This window comes from Passer domesticus, chromosome 6 (assembly GCF_036417665.1).
Source record: "Passer domesticus isolate bPasDom1 chromosome 6, bPasDom1.hap1, whole genome shotgun sequence".
NCBI classification, from domain to species: Eukaryota; Metazoa; Chordata; class Aves; order Passeriformes; family Passeridae; genus Passer; species Passer domesticus.
In genome coordinates this window covers 1,222,039-1,247,232 of record NC_087479.1, presented here as the reverse complement: position 1 = coordinate 1,247,232, position 25,194 = coordinate 1,222,039, and the positions used below count along the sequence as shown (strand labels likewise).

General features: G+C 47.3%; 1 protein-coding gene across 2 annotated transcripts in view; it reads left to right on the top strand.

The window, feature by feature from the left end:
* Window positions 1–25,194, top strand: part of MDGA2 (MAM domain containing glycosylphosphatidylinositol anchor 2) — a 194,626-nt gene that overhangs the window by 122,028 nt on the left and 47,404 nt on the right. For both annotated transcript variants that reach the window (XM_064422771.1, XM_064422772.1), the window contains 2 exons: window positions 6,756–7,049; window positions 24,821–25,090. In XM_064422771.1, the coding sequence (XP_064278841.1) occupies window positions 6,756–7,049; window positions 24,821–25,090 (564 nt within the window). The remainder of the gene's footprint in view (window positions 1–6,755; window positions 7,050–24,820; window positions 25,091–25,194) is intronic.

Below are 25,194 nucleotides of genomic sequence, written 5' to 3'. Positions count from 1 at the left end.
AAAGGATGCAAAAGGCTGTCCACAGGGGGCCCCTTCCCTGGAAATGTTCAATAAATGTGTGGATGTGGCACTTGGGGCCATGGGTTGGTGATGACCATGGTGCTGGTTGATGGTTGGACTTGGTGATCTTGGAGGGCTTTTCCAATTTAAAGGATTTTGTGATTCCATAAAATCCATGGTGGATATTGTGTCCTCATGTGCAGTTAGGAGTGGTTCGTGCCCCAGAAAACATGGAATTTCCTTTTTGGAAATGGGACCTTGCCTGCAGGGTAACAGGAACTGGAATGACAGGAAAGCACCTGTGAAATCCAGCCAGGAATTCCTGACAGGCCACTCCATTTCCCTTCCACACCAGGGCCTTGATGGACCCTCTTCCATGGGGATGAAAGGGTAAAGGAAATTCTCCTAAGTTTTCTTGGCTTCAGCTGCTTTTCCAATCATTTTCCTGGATCAGCAAATCTCCCCCGGGCTCTTCTTTCACCTCTGCGTCCCTTCCAGCAGCAGCTCCTCGGTGTTCCCCAACATTCCTCCCAAAAAACCAGAGCAGCTGAGCAGTTCCAGCCTCTGTTTGCAGACAGAAGCAGCATAATTATCCCTCAGGAATAATTATCCCTTGCTGCCCTTCCTGGGTGGAATGATCTTGCTCAAATCTGTTTTGTGCCCCGGCTCAGCCCTGTCTTAACTCCAGCATCACGTCAGGGCATGAATCATGAGCTGGGCCCAAACTGCAGCTCTCAGGCACAGGATGATTAATCCTGGCCACTCAGCCCTTCAAATTCATAAATATTGCAGAAGTAGGACACACAAATAACTTCGTTCTCCCTCCCAGCCGGCACAGCGTGGATTCCTCAGTATTCCTGAGCCAGACTGGGTTTGAATTCCTTGGATAATGTGAATTCCAACAGCTCCTTGGAGAGATTCTCTCTGGGTGATCTCCAGTTTGGATGATTTCATGATGTGCTGCTCAAACACTCCTTTGCTGTGCTTGATCCTAATTATTATCCTAATTAGGATGAATCGTGTGGAGCAGCCGGGCCACATTATCCCAGGACTTTTCCCTGTTGCTGACAGGGGTTGCTCCAAGGAAATGTTTTCCTGAAGGTTCCCAAGGACACAGAAGTGACAGCAGCCCCCAAAATCCACAGGGAAGAGCTCAGCAGTTGTGAGGCCGCCACTTGTGGGGGCTCCTTGTCCTCCTCTGATTGTCCTGGGATCATGGAATGCTTTGGGAAGGGATGTTAGAGCCCATCCAGCCTCCGTGGGCAGGGACGTTTTAATGGGATCAGAGCGCCTCTGAAGGATTTCTCTGTCTGCAGCTTCTTGCCTCTGCCAACGGCTCTCTGGCATTTAATTAATCTGTCTGATCCGTTAATTAAGCTGGAATTTGATCCATCACGACTTCAGAGAGCTCGAGTAGAACCAACAACATCCAGAATACACAAGGAATAAACATATAAGGCTCAGGAATTTAGTTTTTTCTTTTTCTTTTTCCTCGGAAATAGCTGTCTTGTCCTGTCCCTGTTCTCCTCTGGAGCATGCTGGATCATGGATCCTCTGGAATTACACTGGAACTGCCACAGGAGAGCAGCTGGAAGAGTTCCTGTCTGGTTTTACTCTCTCCAGCTGCAGGGATGTCTGTCTGGGGAGCAGAACAAAAAATGAGAGGACAGGAGAGCAGTGACCTCCTGCCACCTCACCTCGTGCTGCATCAGCAGCCCAGGGAGGCCGAGTTGTCTCAGATATTTTATTTAAAACCAGGGTTGGACAGAGATCAGCAGAACCTTCTCACCACGGGCCACTGCCCACTCACAGGGTGACAATGTGGCTTTAAATCGGTGTTACTGGAGTGTCACCAAGGCTGTTTGTTCTCCAGGTGCCACCAAAGCTTTTTGTTCTCCAAGTGTCAACACAGGTTTTTGTCCTCTGTGTGTCACCAAAGTCTTTTGTTCTCCAGGTGTCACCAAAGCCTTTTGTTCTCCAGGTGTCACCAAAGCTTTTTTTCCTCTGTCACCAAAGCCTTTTGTTCTCCAGGTGTCACTTTTCCAGGTGTCACTTTTCCAGGTGTCACCAAAACTTTTTGTTCTCCTGGTGTCACCCTCCACTTCAGGAAACTGCTGAGGGTGTGAATTTATTTTAATATTCCTTGGTGCAGGAATAAGGGACCATTTGTTGTTTCCATTTAGGATCAGGAAAAAGCGTGGATACGTCCTTTTCCAGCCTGGGCAGTGGACTGTGGGATTGAGGGAACATTTCTTGTTTCCATCTTGGATTTAGGCAACTTTTAATTCTGCAAAGCAGGGGCAGAGCTGCCCTTTCCTTGGTGCAGCCTCTGGAGCTGCAGGAGCCCTCGGGAAGAGGCTGAGCCCTCCAGGGCTCTCCTTGTGCCACAGCAGCACCTGCTGGGAGACAGCAGCTGGCACAGCTGGTGACAGCCTGGCACCACTGGTGACACCCTCCCCAGCTGCCTGCCACCGCGCCCTGCCCATCCCACTGGCAGCATCTTGGCTGGCCCATCCTTGGTTCATCCCTGCTCCTTTCCTGATGGATCTGAGCCCCTGGACCAACCTTTGCCTGCTCATCTTTGCACAAGTGGTGGAAAGAGACGAAACGGCCTCAAGTTGTGCCCGGAGGGGTTTAGGTGGATATCAGGGAGAATTCCTGCCTGGAAAGGGTTCTTCAGCTCAGGGCAGGGTTGGTGTCCCCATCCCTGGAGAGGTTTAAAATCCTTCTGGATGTGGCACTTGGGGTAGTGGTGGCCGTGGGACAGTTGGACTCAATGATCTCAGAGGGTTTTCCAACCTGAACAATTCCATGGTTCCCTGTTTCTAACCTTGCTCATCCAGACTCACCATTCCCTGCTCTGGGGTCTCCCGAAATCTTTGAGGAAGAAAAAAAAAAATCCAGTTTTTATTTTCATCTCAATTCTTTTGAGGTGGATTGCTCATGGAGACAAATCCCACGTGCCCAGGCTGCTAGTGCTTGCTGTGTCACCATTCTCCAAAAAAAGGGATTTATTTTTTTCAGCTTGTTGCTAATTCCAGCTACATTTGCCAGTGGAACAGACAGCTCAGAGATAATTAAATACCTGTGAGGTTGTGACAACAAATAGCTGGGCTGGAAAGGGGAAACCCTGCCAAAAACCCTCCTGTGCAAAGGTCTGCGGCTTTTTCTCCCCCTAATTAAAGAGTGGAGAACCCCCCTAATTAGAGAAATTAGAAGGTCTAAATTTGGGGGAGCTGGAGCCATAAATGGGGTGGGGACAGAGAAATTCTTGGTGGGACGTCATTGTTTATGTCTCTGTTCCTCAAATATGACCCAGAGGTGCAGCCAGCCTTTGGATTTATGGCAAATGCCTCTGGAATTCTTCATCCCTGAACAAAGCTTTGGGGCTTCTTCTCCCTCTAATTAGAGAGTGGAGAATCCCCCTAATTAGGGGGTCTAAATTTGGGGGAGTTGGAGCCATAAATGGGGTGGGGACAGAACAATTCTTGGTGGGTTCTCACTGTTCCTCAAAAGTGACCCAGAGGTGCAGCCAGGCTTTGGATTGATGGCATTGTCCGTGGAATTTTTCATCCATGAGCAAAGGTTTGGGGCTTTTCTCCCTCTAATTAAAGAGTGGAGAATCAGGATCTGAACTTAGGGAGATCTGGAGCCATAAATGGGGTGGGGACAGAGAAATTCTTGGTAGGACCTCACTGTTACTCAGAAGTGACCCAGAGGTGCAGCCAGGCTTTGGATTGATGGCATTGCCCCTGGAATTCTTCATCTTAATGGATGGCCTTGTCTCTCCTGTCCCCTCTGCTGTTTCCAGGAACAACACGAATAAATCCCAGGAACCATAACGAGCTATCAGCTGCCTCGCAGTGACAGGCACTGCAAAATGCCACGGGAGACGAGGAGTCAGGGATTTGAGGGGATCTTTCCATCTGGGACACTGACAGAGCCTTTCTTATCAGCTGTCAGCACCCTCGTGGTGGTGCTCCTTATCTCAGCGAGGTGCAGCTTTTTCTGCTGTGCTGTTATCTCTGCTTTTTCAGGAAAAACTGGTGGGAAAAGAGGGGGAATTATTGCACTTGCACAGGGGATTTTTGTCATGGATCTGCTTTTTTCCCCCTCCCAAAATGGATGTGCTTCCTGTGTTTTTCCCAAGTTCCCTGACTTGTCCCAGCTGGAATGGCTGATTCCCAGGGTGGGATTGGAGAGCTCAGACTGGGATTGCATTCCCAGGCTGGGATTGGATAGCTCAGGCTGGGATTGCATTCCCAGGTTGGGATTGGACAGCTCAGGCTGGGATTGGATTCCCAGCCTGGGATTGCATTCCCAGGCTGGGATTGGACAGCTCAGGCTGGGATTGCATTCCCAGGCTGGGATTGGATAGCTCAGGCTGGGATTGCATTCCCAGGCTGGGATTGGATAGCTCAGGCTGGGATTGCATTCCCAGGCTGGGATTGGATAGCTCAGGCTGGGATTGCATTCCCAGGCTGGGATTGGATAGCTCAGGCTGGGATTGCATTCCCAGGCTGGGATTGGATAGCTCAGATCCTTTGCTGTCACACAGCCTGGAAACCCTGGGATCTGGAAGAGGCTGCCAGCACCACATGTCCAGGGATAACTCCATGGACAATTCCCAGGGGGAGAACTCCCATCCTGGCCCAGCTGGGGCTGCAGCAGAGCTGTGTGGGCTGGGACAGGGCTTTTCCCTCGGGATATTGGGATCACAGAGACCTCAGGATATCAGGGATCTCATCCCAGGGCTGTGACACCTGGGCTCTCATGGGCAGTGAATCCCTGAGCCAGGGCAGGCTGTGATTCCCAGGGAAGCCTGAGGAGCCTTCAGCTCCATCCAGCTGGGAAAGGCTTGGATCCCAACAGCCAGGAGTAGATCCAATGTACAGGCTGGAAAGGACAAATCCAGGGCTTTTCCTGATCCACACTGGGGTCTGCCACATTTGCCCTCAGCTGAGAAGCCACAAGCCAGGTGAGCTGGAAAATCCAGGAGGAGGTTCCTGGCTGCATGCAGGCACATTTCCCTATAAACTGTATTTTCCTTCTTGGAGCAACACCTTTCTCTGCTTTGGTCCATGATTTCACAGTGCTCCAGCTCCCCCGGGAATTTTCCTGTGCTCAGAACCTGCTGTGGCACAAAACCACATAACTGAGAATTAACAATGTTTTATTCATACTGGAAATGTTTTATTAAGCAGTTGTTGTTTATTTCTTTTTAATTTTTCCTGATTTTTTTTTTTTAAGTATGAAATAATTTTTTCTTCCCTTCCCTGTGGAAAAAGCTCTTCCCATGTCTGCCTGTCCCACCTGACAGGAGCTATTAAAGCCTTCAAAACAGCTGAAAGCAGCACTTTGGTTCCTGTGAAAGCCCCAGATTTCAACTCTGATTCCTACCAGGCTTGTCAGGGCGGGAGACAGGGAGCAGATCCCAGGGGAAAGCTGGAATTGCTTCTCACTGGGACGAGTTTGTTGTTTCTATCCCTCAGGGACTGAAAATTGCTTTGGAATATTTTTCCTGCAGACAGGAGGGAGGTGCAGGCTGGGCTTTTTCAGCCTTGGCATTCCAGGAAAGGAGCTGAGGGAAGGGCAGGGAGGAGAGAAAAAGCTCTTGCAGGGACTCTGTTCCCATAGGGAATGTCTGTCCATGCTTCAGGACAGAAGATCCATGAGAAAAGATGAGTTTTCAGGAGGCATCAAAGGAAAAGGAGGGTGGGCAGTGTTTGAATCAGGAGTTTCCATCTCTCCACCCACACCACAGAATTCCAAGTGTTTTCCAAGCAAGGCTGGACACCTCCCACTGTCCCAGGCTGCTCCAGCCCCAGTGTCCAACCTGGCCTTGGGCACTGCCAGGGACCCAGGGGCAGCCACAGCTGCTCTGGCAATTCCAGCCCAGCCAGCAATTCCCAATTCCCAGTCTCCCATCCACCCCTGCCCTCTGGCAGTGGGAGCCATTCCCTGGCTCCTGTCCCTCCAGGCCTTGTCCCCAGTCCCTCTGCAGCTCTCCTGGAGCCCCTTCAGGCCCTGCCAGGGGCTCTGAGCTCTCCCTGGATCCTTCTCCTCTCCAGGGGAACATTCCCAGCTCTCCCAGCCTGGCTCCAGAGGGGCTCCAGCCTTTGGAGCAGCTCCGTGGATTCCTCTGGACTTGCTCCCACACATCCACATCCTTATCCCGTGTCCTTGGCCATCACCTGCTCACTGTGAGGTGTTCCTGCTCCACGGGGCTATAATTCCAGTATCCCTTTTGGAATTGTTAATGCCAGTCCCCATGGAATAAACACCACTTTGATGAACCCCCCGTGACAGACTCCAGCTGCATTTCGGGGTCAGGCCTCCAATGCTGAGATGATTTCTCATTTGCCACAACCCTTCCTCATCCACAGCCATTTATCCACAGGCTGGATAAGAAATCAGCAGCCAGGCTGTTCTAAAAAAAAATGGGATTTAGTGCGAAATTATCCTTAAAAAAAAGCAGAACTGACAGTGGGAGAGTGAGTGGTGGTGGGAGGGCACTGGGGAGCACTGGGACGGTGGCAGGGACACACTGGGAGGGCATGAGTGTCACAGCAGGGCTGGGAAATCTTCTCTGAGGCTCTCCAGGCCGCTGAGAACTTCACCCCATGAATGTGGGAGCTTCCAAAGAGCACAACCCAGGCGTTGCTGTGGATAAATCACTTTTCCATGGATGATCCCGAGCAGGAAATCCATTCCTGGTGCCTTATTGTTGACCCCTCTCCTCTCCCGCTTCCCAGTGCCCCCCAACCTGACGGTGCCTCAGGAGAAGTCCCCGCTGGTGACGCGGGAAGGGGACACCATCGAGCTGCAGTGCCAGGTGACCGGGAAGCCCAAACCCATCATCCTGTGGTCTCGGGCCGACAAGGAGGTGGCCATGCCCGACGGGGCCCTGCAGACCGAGAGCTACGACGGGATCCTGCGGATCGTCAACGTTTCCCGGGAAATGACCGGGACCTACCGGTGCCAGACCAGCCAATACAATGGATTTAACGTCAAACCCAGAGAGGCCTTGGTGCAGCTCATCGTGCAGTGTGAGTAAAACCTGATTTCCCTTGATTTTCTTTTTGTCCTGCTGAGAAAAAGCTGATTTATTCCTCACCTAAACAAACAGCAGCAAGAGTCTTATGGCTGTTACATATTTGATGCGGGGTTGTTTGTCTCTGTAGTTCCCTGAATCCATGAATTCCATGTAAATGTGCAAGTAAAAATGACATAGGAGTCTCATTTCTGGTAAAAAAACCAAAAAAAGGAAAAAAACCAAACAAACAAAACAAAAAACCCAACCAAGTGTGAGGCAATCATTATTTTCCCCTTGACACACGAACAAGCAGACGAGATGGGAGGACATATTTCTCTAAATGCTGAGCTCATTTGTTGCTGCTGTGTAAAACAAGGAGGGAAAAAGGAGGGCAAGAGCTGTTCCCTGGGAGCTGATCCGCATCCAGATCCAGCCTGCTCCGCTCTGCCAGCCAGCCTCGGGAATGGGGAGGGAAAAGGAGGGGAATCAGTTATTTTTTATTTTGGAAACGTGTGGTGTTTGTTGTCAGAACAGGGAAAGCCTGGTTTGAGGTGGTTTCTGGGGGATAATGAAGAGATAAGGAGCCATTCTTCGTGCTGAGTGACTCCCCTGCCTCTGCTGCTCTGTCAGGACTTAATTTGGGTGTTTTATGAAGTGCAGCCCTCATTTATTCCACTTTCAGATGCCCCAATCTTCTGTTACTTGGCTTTTGAGCAGCGCTCTGTGCTCAGCACAGGTGATCTCTTTTGGGGCCTCCAGGGAAGAGCTGCTCCTCACACATCCTCAGTGCTGATAAGCAACTAGTTTGTTTTTCCTGGATCTGCTTTGTAACGGATTATGGATGCATTGATTACATGGTTGGGATCTGCAGGACTTCCATCCCAGCTTTTTCCTGCTGCTCCAGCTTTCAATCCCAAAGTTGAGGCTGAAGTGAGGATGGAATCTTCTCCCCTGTGGGTTTTTCTTAGTTGTGGGGTCGGCTGCATTAGGAGTGGGTTCATCCCACTGGAACTGGAGAGATCTGTGACTCCTGTCCTTGGCTCAAACATTTTTTTCTTGGAAAAAAAGAGGCTCAAGGGGGACCTTGTGGCTCTGCGCAGCTCCTGCCAGGAGGGGACAGCCGGGGGGTTGGGCTGTGCTCCAGGGAACAGGGACAGGAGCAGAGGGAACGGCCTCAGGCTGGGCCAGGGCAGCTCAGGGTGGGCACAGCAGGAATTTCCCCATGGAAAGGGTGCTCAGGGGCTGCCCAGGGAGGGTTGGAGTGTCCATCCCTGGAGGTGTGCCAGGAATTCCTGGAGGTGGCACTTGGAGCTCTGGGCTGGGGACAAGGTGGGCATGGGGCACAGCTGGAACTCTGATCCTGGAGCTCATTCCCAACCTCAGTGATCTCGGGATTCTGTGAATCTGGGAATGAGAACCACCACAGAAACAGTGCAGTATTTATCCTTCTAAATAAGGAGAGGGGAAGTAGCTTCTTTCCCCTTTTTCTGGCATGAGTTTGCTGTGAAAAGCAGAAAATATTTGGTGGATGAGGAATTCCAACAGCTTCCTGCTTCCTCAGGACCTGAGGCAGTTCCTGGTGGATCCCATGGGATGACTCTGCTGACTCTCAGATTCTGGAGATGCACTGCTTGGGTCGCTGTTATTTTCCCACCTTTTTCCTGCTGCCAAATCCCTTATTTTGATGCATTTTTGTTCTACTTGAAATGCAAAATTTTCCTAATTCTGAGAGAAGAGGCACAACCTGAAAATGCTTCCAATAAGTAGGAGTTCAACAGGTATTTCCAGGAGCTTTTCTTTTCATCTCTCCGTGTTTAGAATTCTGCTCCCTTTGTTCATATCCTGGCAAGTGACAAATTGGAGATGAATGGAGAAAAATTATGGAAAGCTTTGATTATTTTTCCTGTGGGAGGAAAGTTTTTTGTTCCCAACGACTTGAGCAGCGTTTCTGTACCGACGGTGGCATTTAACCAATTGTCATAAAAACCAGTTCTTTTCAGATTTTGGGAATATTTATCCTAGATGCTTCCAGCAGTGATGAACAGGGAAAGATATTTAATGGAACACTTTCATTTAGAGAATAGCTAATGGATTTCACTGTGGATGTGTGAGTGAGAATATTCCCATTCCCAGTGAAGGTTCTCCTTGTGACAGCAGGGCTTTGTCTCACTAGAAGTGGTTTATTAATCTATTTTCAAGGAATTATGGAATATCCTGAGTGGGAAGTACCCACAAGGATCACAAACCCAACCCCTGGCCCTGCACAGACACCCCAATAATCTCACCCTCTGCAGCCTTGGGAATGTGCTCATTCCCTGGGAATCTGTTCCACAGGGCAAATCTTTCTGTGGAATTACTGCTCCAGTTCACATCTGTTGAGTCAAGCTAAAGAAAAATGAAAAGTAAATTCAAATATAAAGATTTTTTTTTATTTGACCCCCTCATCTGATGAGTTTTTGTTTTCCTCACCTCTCTTCTGTGTTGCCATCCCTTTATCCCATCTCAGTGATGTCAGGATACCAGCCTGGGAGTTCTCCAGGAAAATTGTGGATTTTTGGTCTTGGTCACAGTTTGTTTTTCAACTCTGGTTTAAGATTTTGTGTGTGTGTGTGTGTTTACCTTAAATCCAAAAACTTCTCTAGAAAAATGCAAGTCCTAGAGTCACAGAATGGTTTGGGTTGGAAGGGAATTTCAAAGCCATCCCGTTCCACCCCACTCCATGGGCAGGGACACCTCCCACTGTCCCAGGTTGCTCTAAGATGAGGTTTCCCATCATGGGTTAGGTGGGATATTTGGAAGGAATTCTTGGCTGGGCTGGAATTGCCAGAGCAGCTGTGGCTGCCCCTGGATCCCTGGCAGTGCCCAAGGCCAGGTTGGACACTGGGGCTGGAGCAGCCTGGGACAGTGGAAGGTGTCCCTGCCATGGCAGGGGTGGCACTGGATGATCTTCAAGGTCCCTTCCAACCCAAACCACTCTGGGATTCTATTTTATGATCTTCCAGCCACAATTGTGGAGAAATGATTTTTTAAGAAATAAATCAACCCCTGCTGGTGACAGACAGGGCCCAATCCAGGGACAATTTTCCAGCTCTACTTTTCCAGCTGCAGAAGAGGGTGGGGACATAAAATTGTCACCAGGTGCCACCTAAGGCAGTGTTTCCATCATGTCCCTTCCGAAGTGATCAGAGCAGTGAGGATGGAATAATTTTCCCCAGCTTCCTTTTCCTTCTGTGCTCCATAAAATCCTGTTTACAGCACAAACCCCTTCCCAAACTCTTTAAAAGCCTCTTAAAACATCCAAGATACTTCATGGAAGCCTGGCTGGCTTTGGTGGTCACATCAGGGTACCCCAGAATTTCCTGTTCTGTTGGAGCTCAGCTTTATTTGTGTCATTCTTCCTTGGTAACAAATTCCAAATAATTCTGGAAAGGGGCTTATCCTGCAGGGATTAGACTGGGAATGGAACAGAGCTAATTAAGGAGAAAGATGAGGCTGAGAGATGATCTCAGGTGCTGAGGGGAGCAGAAGAAATGCATTATTCCCATTTTCCATCAGCTGGAGAACCCAGCCCTGAGTCCTCTTTTCTTGATTTTTGATTTCTTTGCAGCTGGGAATAGGAAAAGGAATTTTCCTGCCTTGGAAAGGCAATTTGGCAGCTCAGGAATGTGCTGGGTCCACTCCCGAAATATCTGCCTGATGAAATATGTATATGCAAATATTGTATTAATAATGGAATAAAAATTGTTGTGAGAGAAGGAAGCGTTCCCCATCCCAAATGGGACTGGGATTAATGAGCTAAAAACTCTTGGAATTTTAGGAAAGTCGTTAGGAGAAAATGTTTGAACAGGTAGGGTGGCCAATCCCTGTGGGAATTTACCAGATTCATGGAATTGTCTTGGGAATGCAGGTCAGGAGTGTGGCAAAACTCCCAAAGAGTGAAATCTTCCAGATTATAAAATTTTAATTATGAAAACTCATTAAAAAGGGATAACCAAGGAATCTGAGAAATCAAGTGGGGCAAATATCTGGATTTTTAAACAAATCTCTTATAAATCTATGCCTAGGCGGGCTGGAATGATGAAGGAAAGCAGAATTTGCACTTAATATTAATATTATTTACATCTTTTTTTCCCCATTATGATTGAAGATTTGAGTGGGAAAAGCTGATTAATATTCAGGACAACTATTACATAACCCAATCCATTCCCAGGCTGGTGCATTTATCACTTTCTGAATGAATTCTTTCTCTGGAGATAAAAGTTGGGTTTAATTTGGGCTGTTTGTGGTGGGAGAAAGGACAGCCTAAAAACAAATTTAGAACCGAGTCAACTTTTTAAAATTCTGAGCCATTTTTTTCCTTTCTCTTCCAATGATGTAATGACCTTAATAACTTGAAAATGCCAAAATAATGGTGCTTCCATTGCTTTTATAATTTTGATTTGCTTTCCAAAGTGTTTTTTTTCACCCTGGTGTTTGTGTCTGAGGAATTCCACATTCCTGCCCAAAAGGATTTTCCCAGGATATGGAAGAGGTTGATGCTGCTAAGCTGAGCCTAAAGCTTCAACCTTCCTGTGGGGATATTTATTGCTACATTTATTTTATACACAAATACAGAGAGATTGAGGCACTGCAGATGGATAAGTCCCATGTTGTGGTTTTTAACCTATGGATCATTCCCTGCTCCTTAATTCCTAGTCCAGAAACTTCCCAGAAAACTGTAAAACAGCAAAATCTCCTCTAAAATCCTCATCCAATCGAGGCCCATTTCAGAATAACCCAGAAGCAAGGATGGCTTTGGGTGTAATTTATCCACATGGAGCAAGGCAGGGAAAAAAATAGGGAAATCATGGATGGCTGGACCAGGAAAGAGAAATCCCAGGAGCTTTGTGACATTTAGCAAGGTCAATGGCAGTGTGAGTTTGGTGACCCGGGGAGGTGATGAATATGCAAACCCTGGTGCTGTGGAAAATTTAGATGAGAACCAGATAATTTGAATTTTTTCTCTTTTTTTTTTTCTTACTAAAATTATGATCACAGACAGGCCTTCCTGTCAGAAATTCAAAAAAAGCCAGAGCACTCCAGAATCTGAATAAACAGAAATGTTATAGATGGAGGCAAAATGGAATTATTCATATTGGGGGCAGGAGCAAATAGTCTTCCAAATAAAAATGGTTTTGGAAGAAGAAAAAACAAGTGGGAAGAGATGTAAATATTCCATATCCATATTTAAAATAGGGAGGATCCGAGCTTTGGTTGCTCCAAACCCCATCTAACCTTGAACACTTCCAGGGATGGAGCAGCCATAACTTCTTCTTCTATTCCAAATTAATAACAGGTTAAGAGGTTGGATTTGAAGGGAAAAAGGGAATTCTAGCCCAAAAGAGTTGAGGAAAACCCATGAGATTATTCTCTAAACCTTGTGGAATTCAGGGATATCCATCCCCACAATTATCATGGGAAGCAGGTGAGCAGCAGGATGAGAGGGGATGTTGTGGTTGGAATATAAAGGAGTCACAAAACCAAGGACGACTCAACACCAGCCAGGGAAAGGTAAATTGGAATAATTAACTTGTCTGTGTAGTTAATTTTTAACAGCAGAAAATGCTGAATAAATATAATTCCTTTGTTGTCCTGTAATACTTAGGAGATTAATTCCCATAATTACACAAAATATGGATTTCGACAGAGCTCTGGTTGCAAAGTGCAGCATTAAAAATTAAGATTATTTGGACTGACACAGGACACAAATAACGCTTCCATGGATGCTGCTGGAATTCATCCGAGCTGATTTTTTAGCTCCATAAATCCCTCTCCTCCTGTCTCACTTTCCAATATTCAACTTTGTACCTGTAATTGCCTCATAAAACAGAGTTTGGAAGGCAGTCCACAGATTTAAAGACAAGCTGCTGCTTTCCCCGTGCTCCCTCCCAAATCCTTTGGATTTTATTCCCAATTCCAGTGTTATTATTCAGGCCTGTCTGCAGCTGTTAATAGGGAGGTTTGTAAATCATTTTGCCAGTGGAGCTGGGAACAGTGTCAGCAGGAAGATTCCTTCCAGCAGGAATGACATTAGAGCTCTTTGTGTCCCACAAAATCAGGTTTTCCAGTGGAGATGGGCAGAGGATGTTGGATTCACTGTTGGAGTTCCTGGATGTAAGGAGTGCTGGGATGTTTGGTGGAAAAGATGATTTTTTGGGGAGATTTCCTTTGGGTTCCACCAGGCTTTGAGGAACCACATCAGGAGTGAAATCACTGAAGGCAAGAGGAGTCTTGAGTGGAATCATTGAGGTTGGAAAACCCCTTTGGGATCATCAAATCCAACTGTTCCCAGCACTTCCAAGGCCACCACTGACCCCTGTCCCCAGGTGCCACAGGGCTTGGAAATCCCTCCAACCCTCCCTGGGCAGTGCCAGGCCTAAGCACCCTTTCCATGGGGAAATTCCTGCTGTGCCCACCCTGAGCTGCCCTGGCCCAGCCTGAGGCCGTTCCCTCTGCTCCTGTCCCTGTTCCCTGGAGCACAGCCCGACCCCCCGGCTGTCCCCTCCTGGCAGGAGCTGTGCAGAGCCACAAGGGCCCCTGATCCCCCTTTGCTCCAGGCTCAGCCCCTTCCCAGCTCCCTCAGCCTCTCCTGGTGCTCCAGACCCTTCCCAGCTACCTCAGATGCTCCTCATAAGAATTATTCTCAACAATTCACAGAATTCCAGAAGGTTTTGGGTTAGAAGGAAAGAACTTAAAGCCCATCCCTGCCATGGTCAGGGACACCTTCTGCTATGCCAGGGTGCTCCAACCTCCATCCAGCCTGGCCTGGAAAACTTCCAGGGATGAAGCAGCCACAGCTTCTCTGTCAAGGCAGCTTTGAAATGCTTTGTGTGGGATACAACAGGAGGTGCCCCAGCAGAGGGGAACCAAGCAGATGAAGGTTCTGATTTTGTGTCCTTGGCTTGGTAGGACATGGATCTCAACCTGGTGTTGTCCAGCCTCTCCACCTGCCTGGAGGAGCTTCCATGGACCATTGCTCCCTTGGGAATCACTCCAGTCATTATCCATCATCCATGGAATTGCTGGTGTCACCACAACTCCTCTCTGTGGAGACCACACTCATCTTCTAGAGGGGGGGGTCTCCATGGTCTGCTGGCTCCATCAGCAGCTTCCCTGCTGGAAATTCCTGATAGGAAATTCCTTGTAACAGGATTTCTCACACTTTCCTTGCATTCAGAAGCTCTCCACAGAATAAAGGGAACTTTCACACCTTCCATTTATTATTGGTTTGTCAAGCAAAAACAGGGACATTGTAATTCTTTTTAGAGGAATTGTTATCGCCAGGTAGTTCCAACCCTTGATAACAAATTCAAACCATTTAAAATTGATGCATGTTACTCAAAATTGATACATATCCCTCACAATTGATCCATAGTCCTCACAATTGATCCATATCCCTCACAACTGATACTAATCCCTCATTTTCCAGGCTCCATTGCAGTTCCAGTGCCCATTAATAGATATTTTTATCATAAAGCCACTTTTCTCCCTGCTCTCATTGACTCCAGATGGGGCAGTTCATTTGGATTTATTCCATCATTCCGATGGATTATTGGCACATTTTATTCTCTATCAAGGAACAGAATGATCCTATCTTCATTTTCTGATCTGTGGCAGGGTTGGCTTGCAGAGAGGGACAGAGACACAAAGAAATCCCATTCCTGGATGGGAATTCCCATTCCTGGTGAGGATGACAGGACTTGGGACTGACTTTTCCAACAAAGGATGGTGATTTTTCCTTTTAGGAAGGTCCTGGCTTGCAGAGGAGAGGCTGCAGATTCACATTCTGCTGTAATTTGTTTTATCAGGATAATTAAGGTTTCTCTGGGTGATGAAAAATCATTCCAAGAAGTTTCATGGAGCCTGGTAATTTCTGGAATGATCCATTGGATGTTGGGTTTGGTACCCTCAAGACATTGGGAGCTATGAAGGAGAAGCAGCAACATCTCTACATCATCTCTATTGAAATAATCTTGGAATATCCTGAGCTGGAAGGGATCCCAAGGATCCTGCAGTCCAGCTCCTGGTGCTGCCCAGACACTCCACAATCCCACCCTCAGAACATTGTCCAAATGCTCCTGGAGCTCTGGCAGTCTCAGGAATGTGCCCATTCCCTGGGGATCCTGTTCCTGTTGGGTTTCGTTATCCTTTGCAAGCTGAAATCCTTGACTTGGAAACCTGGAAATCCAAATATAAACCCATGGAATGGCTGAGGTTGGAAATATCATCAAGCCCAGCAGGATATCCAAGGCTTCCACGTCTCTGTTAGAACTGGAGAATCATAAAATCCCAGGATTGTTTGGGTCAGAAGGAATCTTAAAGCTCCTCCAGTTCCATCCCTGCCATGGGCTGTTGACCTCCAGGGTTCTCCAAACTTCATGGATCCAGGCCAGGCTGGATGAGGCTTGGAGCCACCAGGATCCCTGCTCCAGGAATAAATCATGGATCATGGTTGATTTCTGTCCCTTGGGCTTGGGCTTTGTCTGATGTGGAAAAGAATCCCAGAATGGTTTGGTGGGAAGGGGCCTTAAACCCACCCAGTTCCAGCCCTGTCAGGGCAGGGACACCTCCCACTATCCCAGAGGATTAAGAATTAAGGAAAACAGGGAACTCAGGGTGTTCCAAGATCTTTTTCATGGCAATCCCACTGACTATGCAGAGCTCCCAAATATATCCAAGGTGAGCCCTGATGGAGTTTGGGGAGGAAATGAAAAGAGAGAAAAAGATATTCCTCCAATAACCTTGGAAATTCAATTTTGGAGATAAAACAGGGCTTGATAAAATTGGTTGAGGGGGAAGATGAACTCCAACAGGAGAGGAAGCAGCTGGAAGGAGGAGAGGAGCAATACCTGGATTTACTGGAAACAAAAAGGCAATTCCGTGTAAAACATTGTGGGGGGAGAGAAAGCAGACTTTGAAGCAATAATATAGAATTTTAGAGACTCCTGTGGGAGGAGGAAAACAAGGAAATGTTGGAGTTTATTACATTCAGCATGAAATTGTTGGACACAGAAGACAAATCCATCTGCCCTAAGAGAAGCCCCACAAACAGAGGTGATATCCCTTATTTATGCATTTATTTATTTAGTTGTGAGGCTTTTTATTTAGTTGAAGTAGAACCAAAATACAAATCCAGGCTCACAGATGATGAGCAAGGCCCGATTCCTTGGACTCTTCCAAATGGGATTAAATTACTCCCATCATTTGGGACCAGGAAAATCCAAATGGACTCAAACCCTGTTTCGCTGAGGTTTTTTACATCAGATCTACTCAGGGCAGTTTCATTTCAGAGCAAGGCTTTGCTTTAATGCTGGACATTAGGAAACATCTGAAGTGGGGAATATCATGGGGTGGATTTATTTTAGCACTTGTAGTTCCTTCTTTCCCTGTGGCCATGCACAGGGCTGAACTTTGGGGCACTTTGGGGTTGGTTGGAGGGACCTTAAATTCCATCCAGTGATTGCCATGGCAGGGACACCTCCCACTGTGCCAGGGTGTCCCAGTGTCCAGCCTGACCTTGGGCACTGCCAGGGATCCAGGGGCAGCCACAGCTGCTCTGGCAATTCCAGCCCAGCCAGCAATTCCCAGTTCCCAATCTCCCACCCATCCCTGCCCTCTGGCAGTGGGAGCCATTCCCTGGCTCCTGTCCCTCCATGCCTTGTCCCCAGTCCCTCTGCAGCTCTCCTGGAGCCCCTTCAGGCCCTGCCAGGGGCTCTGAGCTCTCCCTGGAGCTTCTCCTCTCCAGGGAACATTCCCAGCTCTCCCAGCCTGGATCCATAGAAAGGTTTTATCCCATTGCTGTTTCAGAGTCGTTTGGTGCCTCAATCAATGCTCAATTTCAATGTTCCTTCCTTTAAAATAATTTGATCCCTTTTGAATGCTGGCAGTGATGAAGGGAAGGAAGCAGGGTTTGTATTCCCAAACTGGTCACTCTGCCTCAGCTGAGGACTCCTTGTCCTGCTTGTCCTTCTCAGAAGCCACCAGGAATGATCAGGGAGAAATTCTGGGCTGAGAATTTGCTTCAATAAATTCCCATTTTGCCCCTGTCCTGCTGCTCTGAGCTGTTCTCTTCTGGCCCTAACTTTTTTTTCTATTTTCTTTAAATCTTCTCAAAGCTTTTTTATTTTGGAACCTGAGGACAATTTGCCCTCCAGCTCTGACCTGAGTCCCTCTCATTTTCCACAGATCCCAGGCTGATCCATCTCCAGGGTTTCAATCCCTGACCCCAAATTTTCAAGCCCTGACCTTGGCTGCTTAAAAATAGGGGCAGTTCAATGAATTCCATTCTCTGAGGTTTGTTCTAAGTCCCAGGTTCTAAAGGAGATGAAAGCCTCACCCTGCCCAAAGGTAAATGCATAATTTAACTTAAAGCTTTGACTTCTGCACATAAAGCAGGCCCCAAATCTCCCAAGGACAGAGAAAGAGAAAGAAATTTGGGGAGTTTACTGGTAATTCTCTGCTCTGATCAACAGAGGCTAACCCCGTTTGGGTCTAAAGTGACCTTGTCCACCGGAGAAATAAAATACAGAGGTGAGAACTGATCTCTGTTTCAAGGCAAATAAAATTTGTTGCAAACACTGTCCAGAAGAGCAGTAAAAATGGGATTTTGGTGCTGTTTGAAGTCCATACATTTGTTTTATGTGCACATTTCTGTGTTTTCTGCTCTCCCTACAACATCTCTTTGCCTCCCCTCTCTGAGTAAAAAACATTTTTTTATATCAAGCCATCATGCTGAGATCTGCCCCAGGTGTTTCCAGTTCCTCTTCTCCTTTCCCTGGCTGGTTTTTCCATGTTTATCTCTGGTTTGTTTGGCACTTGAGGCTGTAACGTCCTTTTCCATCGCTTTTTGGGAGCATGGGCGTGGTTGGGATGTGGTGACCCCAGCTCTGGGGGTGAAGGTCACCTGGGCTGGCTGAGCTGTGCTGGAGGTGGGTGGCACTGGTGGCATCTACAGGAGGGTGCAGCCAGGTGGAGTCGGGCTCTTATCCCAGGAAACCAGAGACAGGATAAACAGGAACAGTCTCAAGATGCACCAGGGGAAGTTCAGGTTGGATATTAGGGAGAATTTCTCCATGGAAAAGTTGTCCAGCCATGGGAAGTGGTAGAATCCCCATCCCCAGAGGGATTTAAATCCATGTGGATGTGGCACTTGGGGTCATGGGGCAGTGGTGGCCGTGACAGTGCTGGGAATGGTTGGGCTTGATGATCTCTGAGGGGTTTTCCAGTCTAAATTACTCTGGGATTCTCTCTGGAATGACAAAGCTGCTCCAGGGGCTGCAGCTTCCTTGTTTTACTGTAGAAAAATAAAAAACTCAGAGCAGGGAGCTCTGGGAGAGGTTTCAGGGGTGGGGAGAACATTTAAAATACCCCATTGATCCTTAAAGGGGTTGTGTGCTGATCACAGCAGTGTCACCGCCTGGCTCAGTGTCACCGCCTGGATCAGTGTCACCTGGCTCAGTGTCACCTGTCACTGACAGCCTGAGGGGAACCAGGAGCAGAATCCAGCACTTCCCTTGTGCTGATAGGAGCCTTATCTCGAATTTCCCCTGTGCTTTTCTCACCTTTCTTCCTTGTTTTGTCCTCCCTTCCTGGGTATTTGAGTGTCCAGGAGGGATCCTGGGAGGGTGGAAGGGGCTGGGCTGGAATTGCCAGAGCAGCTGTGGCTGCCCCTGGATCCCTGGAGTGCCCAAGGCCAGGTTGGAGCAGCCTGGGACAGTGGGAGGTGTCCCTGCCATGGCAATGGTGGAGTGGAATGATCCCTAATATCCCTTCCATCCCAACTCAGTCTCCATCCTCTGCCCTGCTCAGTTCATGTCCAGTGGAGTTCAGCCCCACAAATAATGGACTTTTTTTTTACTGTAGGAATGAGTAAAAACAATTATTCTCCTGCTAAATATTCCAAAGGAATATTGGTGTGAGTTGCTCCAGGAATGAGCCAGGATGTTGCAACCATGGCTGGATCCCTAAGGGAGGAGAGTTGGTCCAGATCCCAAATGGAATCCCAGAATGGTTTGGGTTGGAAAGGACCTTAAAGCCCATCCCACCCCTGCCATGGCAGGGACAGCTCCCACTGTCCCAGGCTGCTCCAGCCCCAGTGTCCAGCCAGGAATTCCCAGTTCCCAATCTCCCATCCATCCCTGCCCTCTGGCAGTGGGAGCCATTCCCTCATTCCCTGGCTCCTGTCCCTCCTGCCTTGTCCCCAGTCCCTCTGCAGCTCTCCTGGAGTCCCTTTAGCCCCTGGAAGGATCTCCCTGGATTCTTCCCTTTTCCAGGTGAGCACCTCCAGCTTTCCTCATCTGGCTCCATGATTTTTTAGCTGGAAAATGATTTAAGGTGAGTGCAGAGGGGTTTTTTTTCCCAGGTCACCAGTTGGTCCCTGATCCTCCAAAGACATTCCTTAATCCTGGATATGGAATAGACAAATTTGGGATCCAGGACCTGCCCGTAGAGAAGGACCCTGAACCCAGAGCTCAGCCACGGCTCCCCTCATGAGCTCTGTAGGATTAAAATCTTGTTCGCTGCTGTTCATTGATTTATATTCTAGCCAGGACAATTTTAATTCCATAAAATCCAAGGAACAGCAGCAGCAGAGCCCATAAAAGACGCTCAGAAGAGCAGACACTTTTAAAAACCCCATGGATTATTCCCATTTCATGGTTTTTTAAGGAAGCTCCTCATTATTCACCCATCCCCTTCTGGCCCCAGCTGGACAAGTCAAGCAAATCAAGATTTGCAGATATGGAGGGAAATTAATGGTGCAGCTTTGCCCCAAAGTTTTTATTTTATCTGTTTGTTTTTACTCATTTGAATACTTATCACTTGCAAACGTTGCACGTGCTCCAGCACAAATATTGAAGCTCAGGAACCTGAGAGTTGCTGAGTGAGGCTGGATATGGATTTCCAGAGAATTTAATACCCTGTTAAGGAGCCAAACCAGGACAGAGGCACCAGTCTGGAAAATCCCAGCAAATTCTGCAGCCAGGGGAGACAACTCAAAGCACAAAATCCAAGTTAGCAAATTCCTGAGAGTGGGGACTGGGATTTTCCATTGTAAACCCTTCTACAAAGCAGGCACGGACACAGAATGCAGAAGAAAATGAAATTATTAATAATTTTACACTGAACGTTACCATCAAAATCCCTCTAACTTAAAATTAGGAACTTGCTAGCGATAAAATGAAAAAAATTAGGAGTCCATGATGAGAATCTTCAGAGTTCTGACAAGGGATGGAGGGACAGGACACAGGGAATGGCTCCCACTGGCAGAGGGCAGGGATGGATGGGAGATTGGGAATTGGGAATTCCTGGCTGGGATGAATCCCTGGCAGTGCCGAAGACCAGGTTGGACACTGGGGCTGGAGCAGCCTGGGACAGTGGGAGGTGTCCCTGCCATGGCAGGGGTGGGATTTAAGGTCCCTTCCATCCCAAACTATTCCAGGATTTCATGAAACAGGGATTTTCCTCATTGTACCATGGATACATCTGTGCAGAGCAGGGTTTGGAATGCACAATTCCAGGATGGATTTGCCCAGCTATTTTAATTTACTCCTAGATGTGAAATTGGCTTTTTTCTATTTCTGGCCATGATGGTTTCATGTCACTAGAATAAACCCATTACCCAAGGTGTAATACCTCTATTCCAAGCTTTGGCTGGAAAATTGCCGCTGTCATTTCACAGGGATCACAATCCCTGTGCACTGGAGCTTCCCAAAGCTCCCAAATCCCATCTCGTCTGTGTTTCTCCATGTCCTGAGCTCCAGGCTCCATTCAGACACCTCCAGACCCACCTCAGGAGCTAAAAAAGCTGGAAATGTGGCTGCAGTGGAGAGTCTAGGAATAGTTGGCTTGGGAAGTGCTGGATAACGTTCCTGTGGTGTGAATCCAACTGTGGCCACAAACCCAATGGAAAGCGAGCCGAGGCATCACTTTTTATTGTTATTTATTTATTATTCCCCTTGCTGGAGATGGGAGAGAAAAACTCATTATTTGTTTAGCTTGAAATGCAAATTGGAGAGGCCAAACCAGCGGGTGAAGCCTCTGCTTGGGGCATCACAGTGGAAATAAATTCCTGGAATTTTCTCTTTAACAAATCCCACTATAAAAAATAGGATTTGACCCTCACCAGGAGGAGCAGCTGTGTGGTTCAAACCAAACAAGCATCTTGCTGTCATTCCTCTGGATAGCTCCAGAACTTTCCTTTTTCTGTTTCCTAATCCTTAAAACATGAATGTACTTAGGCTAAAAAACTTCATTAAACATTAATAGAGAGCCTGATTTAACTCCAGCCCCGTTTGCTTCCCAAAGATAATTGTGGAAGAGAATGAACCGTGCTCCCTTGGCAGCTTTGCTGGAGATTTTTCCAAAACTAATAGTGGAATTATGAAAGGAATAAGGAGGGAAAAAGTAAATTAAATCAAATTGCCAAAGCCTTGGGGAAGAGCTGATGCAAATGAGTTCAACGCAGAGAAGTCACAAACAACTCCAGTTTTTCTCCTGCACATCTGGGAAGTCACAATCCTATAAAAACAATGGAAAAAAAACGATGGAAAAAATGAGCTGTTAACTCTGGTTGGGGCTTTTATCAGCCCTTCCCTTTCCCATTAAAGTTATTACCTGCAAAAGTGGGATTCAGGAATGAGCAGCCCGAGTTAATTTTCTCTTCCTGTCACTGGGGATCATCAGCCCCTGTATAAATGGGAATTGTGGGGTTTAAAGACTTTTTTGACCTTAAAGGCAGGGGAAAGTTTCATTTAAAAGCTGTTTATAAGGCTAAAGTAGCTTGATAAGTAAATAAAGCAGGGGGAGAAGAGAGAAGGGCCTGAATACAAATTCCCGTTAAATCATTAAACTGAGGCACCATGGGGAGGGGAAATCATTCCCTGGATTGGGAGCATTCAGTGGAAGCAGCAAGGAAAACAAAGGAGGGAACGTTATTCCAAACCAGAGATGAGTTTTGCATGTTCAAACATTCCAAGGATTTATAAGCAAGGGGAGAAAATTACACATAAGTCATCCATGAAAGGCTTTTTAACACCTCAAACACAGAGACTCAGGAATATTCCCGTCCCAGAATTCCTGTGCTCATCCTCAGGGATTTAGAATCAGGACGTTGGATCAGGAGGATCCAAATCATTCCCTGTAATCTTTCCCTGGATTTGGAGCATTCGGTGGAAGCAGCAAGGAAATCAAAGGAGGGAACGTTATTCCACAGCAGAGATGAGTTTTGGATGTTTGAACATTCCAAGGATTTATGAGGAAGGGCAGAAAATGAGACAAAAATCATCCATGAAAGGCTTTTTAACTCCTCAAACACAGAGCTTCCCTGATATTCCTGTCCCAAAATTCCTGTGCTCATCCTCAGGGATTCAGGATCAGGAGGGTTCTCAGCTGATGCTGCTAGAGCATCTTTTTGTTGTTATTTTAGAGATTCTTCTGGGCCTGGCTCCAAGTTTGGGGAGAATTTTCCAGGATTTTTAGGTGTATTTTGGTGTGGCTGGAAAGGCTGGAGAGGTGATGGATATGGAATTATCCTGGCTGGAATGGGGAAAAAATAGAGAATTTCCAATTAAAAATCAAATATTTATTTCAGATAAAATTGGCTTTATTATAAAGATCAAATTATACTGGGAACAGCAGCGAGTGCCTTGTTGTGATCATGATCCATAAAAATATGGAGAGTTCATGAAATCTTGGAATGCTTTGGATTGGAAAAGCCCTCTGAGATCAAATCCAAGCATTCCCAGAACTTCCAAGTCCACCACTGATCATGTCCTCAAGTGTCACCTCCACAGGGGTTTAAATCCCTGCCAGGATGGGGACTCCACTGCCCTTTTCCAATATTTTCCAGCTTTTCCATGGAAAAGTTTCCCCTTGGACAATTTACATCTCAAAGTGGAAAATTGCCTGGAAAATAGTGAATGTTAGTAAATTTGATTAATAATTATTTTGATATCAATTATGTAGGAGGATCTGGGAGTTCTATGGGAAGTACAAATAATTTAAGACAGTGTGATGAGAGGAAAACAGGGGATTTGGGAGGCGCAGCTGCACAGATCTCCCTGAGAAAACAGTGGAGATCTGGAATATTTTCTTTCCCAAGGATAATTCCTCTCTTTAAACAACAGTTCCCTGCAAAGTTGCTGCCTTGGGAAACTTAGGAAAGCAGGAACATTTTAATGCTTTATGTAAAACACCTCGTAAGGATACAAAACCTCCCCGTGCCACCCTGGAATGGGAGGATTTCAGGAATTCTTCCTTCTCAGGGTTAAAAAATGAGCTGAGCTCTTTAGAAAGCCAGAATTCCCTGATTTGCATCCCTTTGGGAACACATTTTCCATGCGTGTTCCTCGCTCTGAAGAGCTGTGTGACATGAGCTGAGCACGAACCATTGCTTGGCCAGATTCCCTTTGTTTTCCAGCCATGATGAAGTTTTCCAAAAGCAGGTGGCAGCAGGAAGTTGGGTCAGCACACACAGGATGTTGGTTATATTTTATTTATTTGCTGTTTTTCTGGAATCAAAATTCTGGGGGAGTTTGAAGCCGTGAATGTGAATTATTTATAATCAGTTTTATTCGAGTTAAGGTGGAACAGGCTGTTCTGGGTGTGGGGAACTGGTGTGGGGAACTAGGACAGTAAAATCTCCACCGGAATGGAGAAAAAAGGTCCAGAGAGATTCGTTTTTGGTGGAGCCAGACAGCAGCTCCTGGGGTGGGCAGTTCATGGAATCATGGAATATTCCAAGCTGGAAGGAGCCCAGCTCCCAGCCCTGCACAGACACCCCAACAATCCCAGCCTGTGCCTCTGTGGTGTCCAAACATTCCCAAACTCTGGCAGCCTCGGGAATGTGCCCACACGTGAGGTCCCCATTGAGCACAGATTTATTATTCCCCAGATTTTTTTTTTTTAATTATCCTCCAGATTTATTATTCTAAACACAGAGTCACCAGCTCAGCTCTGTGTTGCTGCCTCATGCACTTTATCCAGAGAAAGTCCCAGAATTCCAGACAGGTTTGGGGTGGAAACCCCACCCTGCTGTGGACTGGGACACCTTCCATAGATCAGGTTGCTCCGGGCACTCTCTGAGTTAAGACAAGCTTATTGGTTTTATTCACTGTCGTTCCAAAGGATCTCCTAACAAAACTTGGCATAGTCTTGTCTCTTAGGACAGGCCCTAAACACTGCCTTGAGTTGATCCACTCTCTTGGGATGGGTCCTAAATAAGAATCTGGGTTTAACATGTTTAGTTTTTAGAATGTGCAAAGAAGAACCTCCTGCAAAAGGAGGAGACCAGGTTAGTCCTATCTCCTAGGACTACTCCTAAAAAAGAGCCTGGGTTAGTCTTGATTCCTAGCATGGGTCCTAAAGAAGAACCCGCATTAGTCCAATCCTTAGGACTGGTCCTAAACAAGAACCTGGGTTAGTCCTGTCTCCTATGATGGGTCTCAAACAAGAACCTGGATTAGTCTTGATTCCTAGGACAGGTCCTAAACAAGTACCTGGGTTAGTCTTGTCTCTTAAGACAGGTCTCAAACAAGAACCTGGATTAATCTTGATTCCTATGACAAGAAACCCACCTTGTTTATGGTTCCTAACCTGGGTCAATCCTGTCTCTAGGAGAGATCCTAAACAAGAACCTGGATCAATCCTGTCTCTTTGGCAGCTCCCACACAAGCACCTCAGTTAGTCCTGTCCCTAGGCCTGGCTGCCCCGCTCTAACTCCCCGCTGCCCTGGCTGTGTCTCCGCAGACCCCCCGGCGGTGGAGCCGGCGTTCCTGGAGCTGCGGCAGGGCCAGGGCCGCGGTGTCACCATGAGCTGCCGCGTGCTGCGGGCGTACCCCACGCGGGTGCTGAGCTACGAGTGGCGCCTGGGTGGGCGCGTGCTGCGCACGGGGCAGTTCGACCTGCAGGACTCCACGGAGTACACCGTCAGCAGCCTCTCCCGCGACTCCTACGGCGTCTACAACTGCAACATCATCAACGAGGCGGGTGCCGGCCGCTGCAGCTTCCTCGTCACAGGTAGGAGGCGTGGAGCTGGGAATTAATCTGATTTTTTGTTTGGTTTTTGGGTGGTTTTTGAAGGAGTTTTAGTCAGTTTGTTTGGTTTTTCCCAGGGGGTTGAA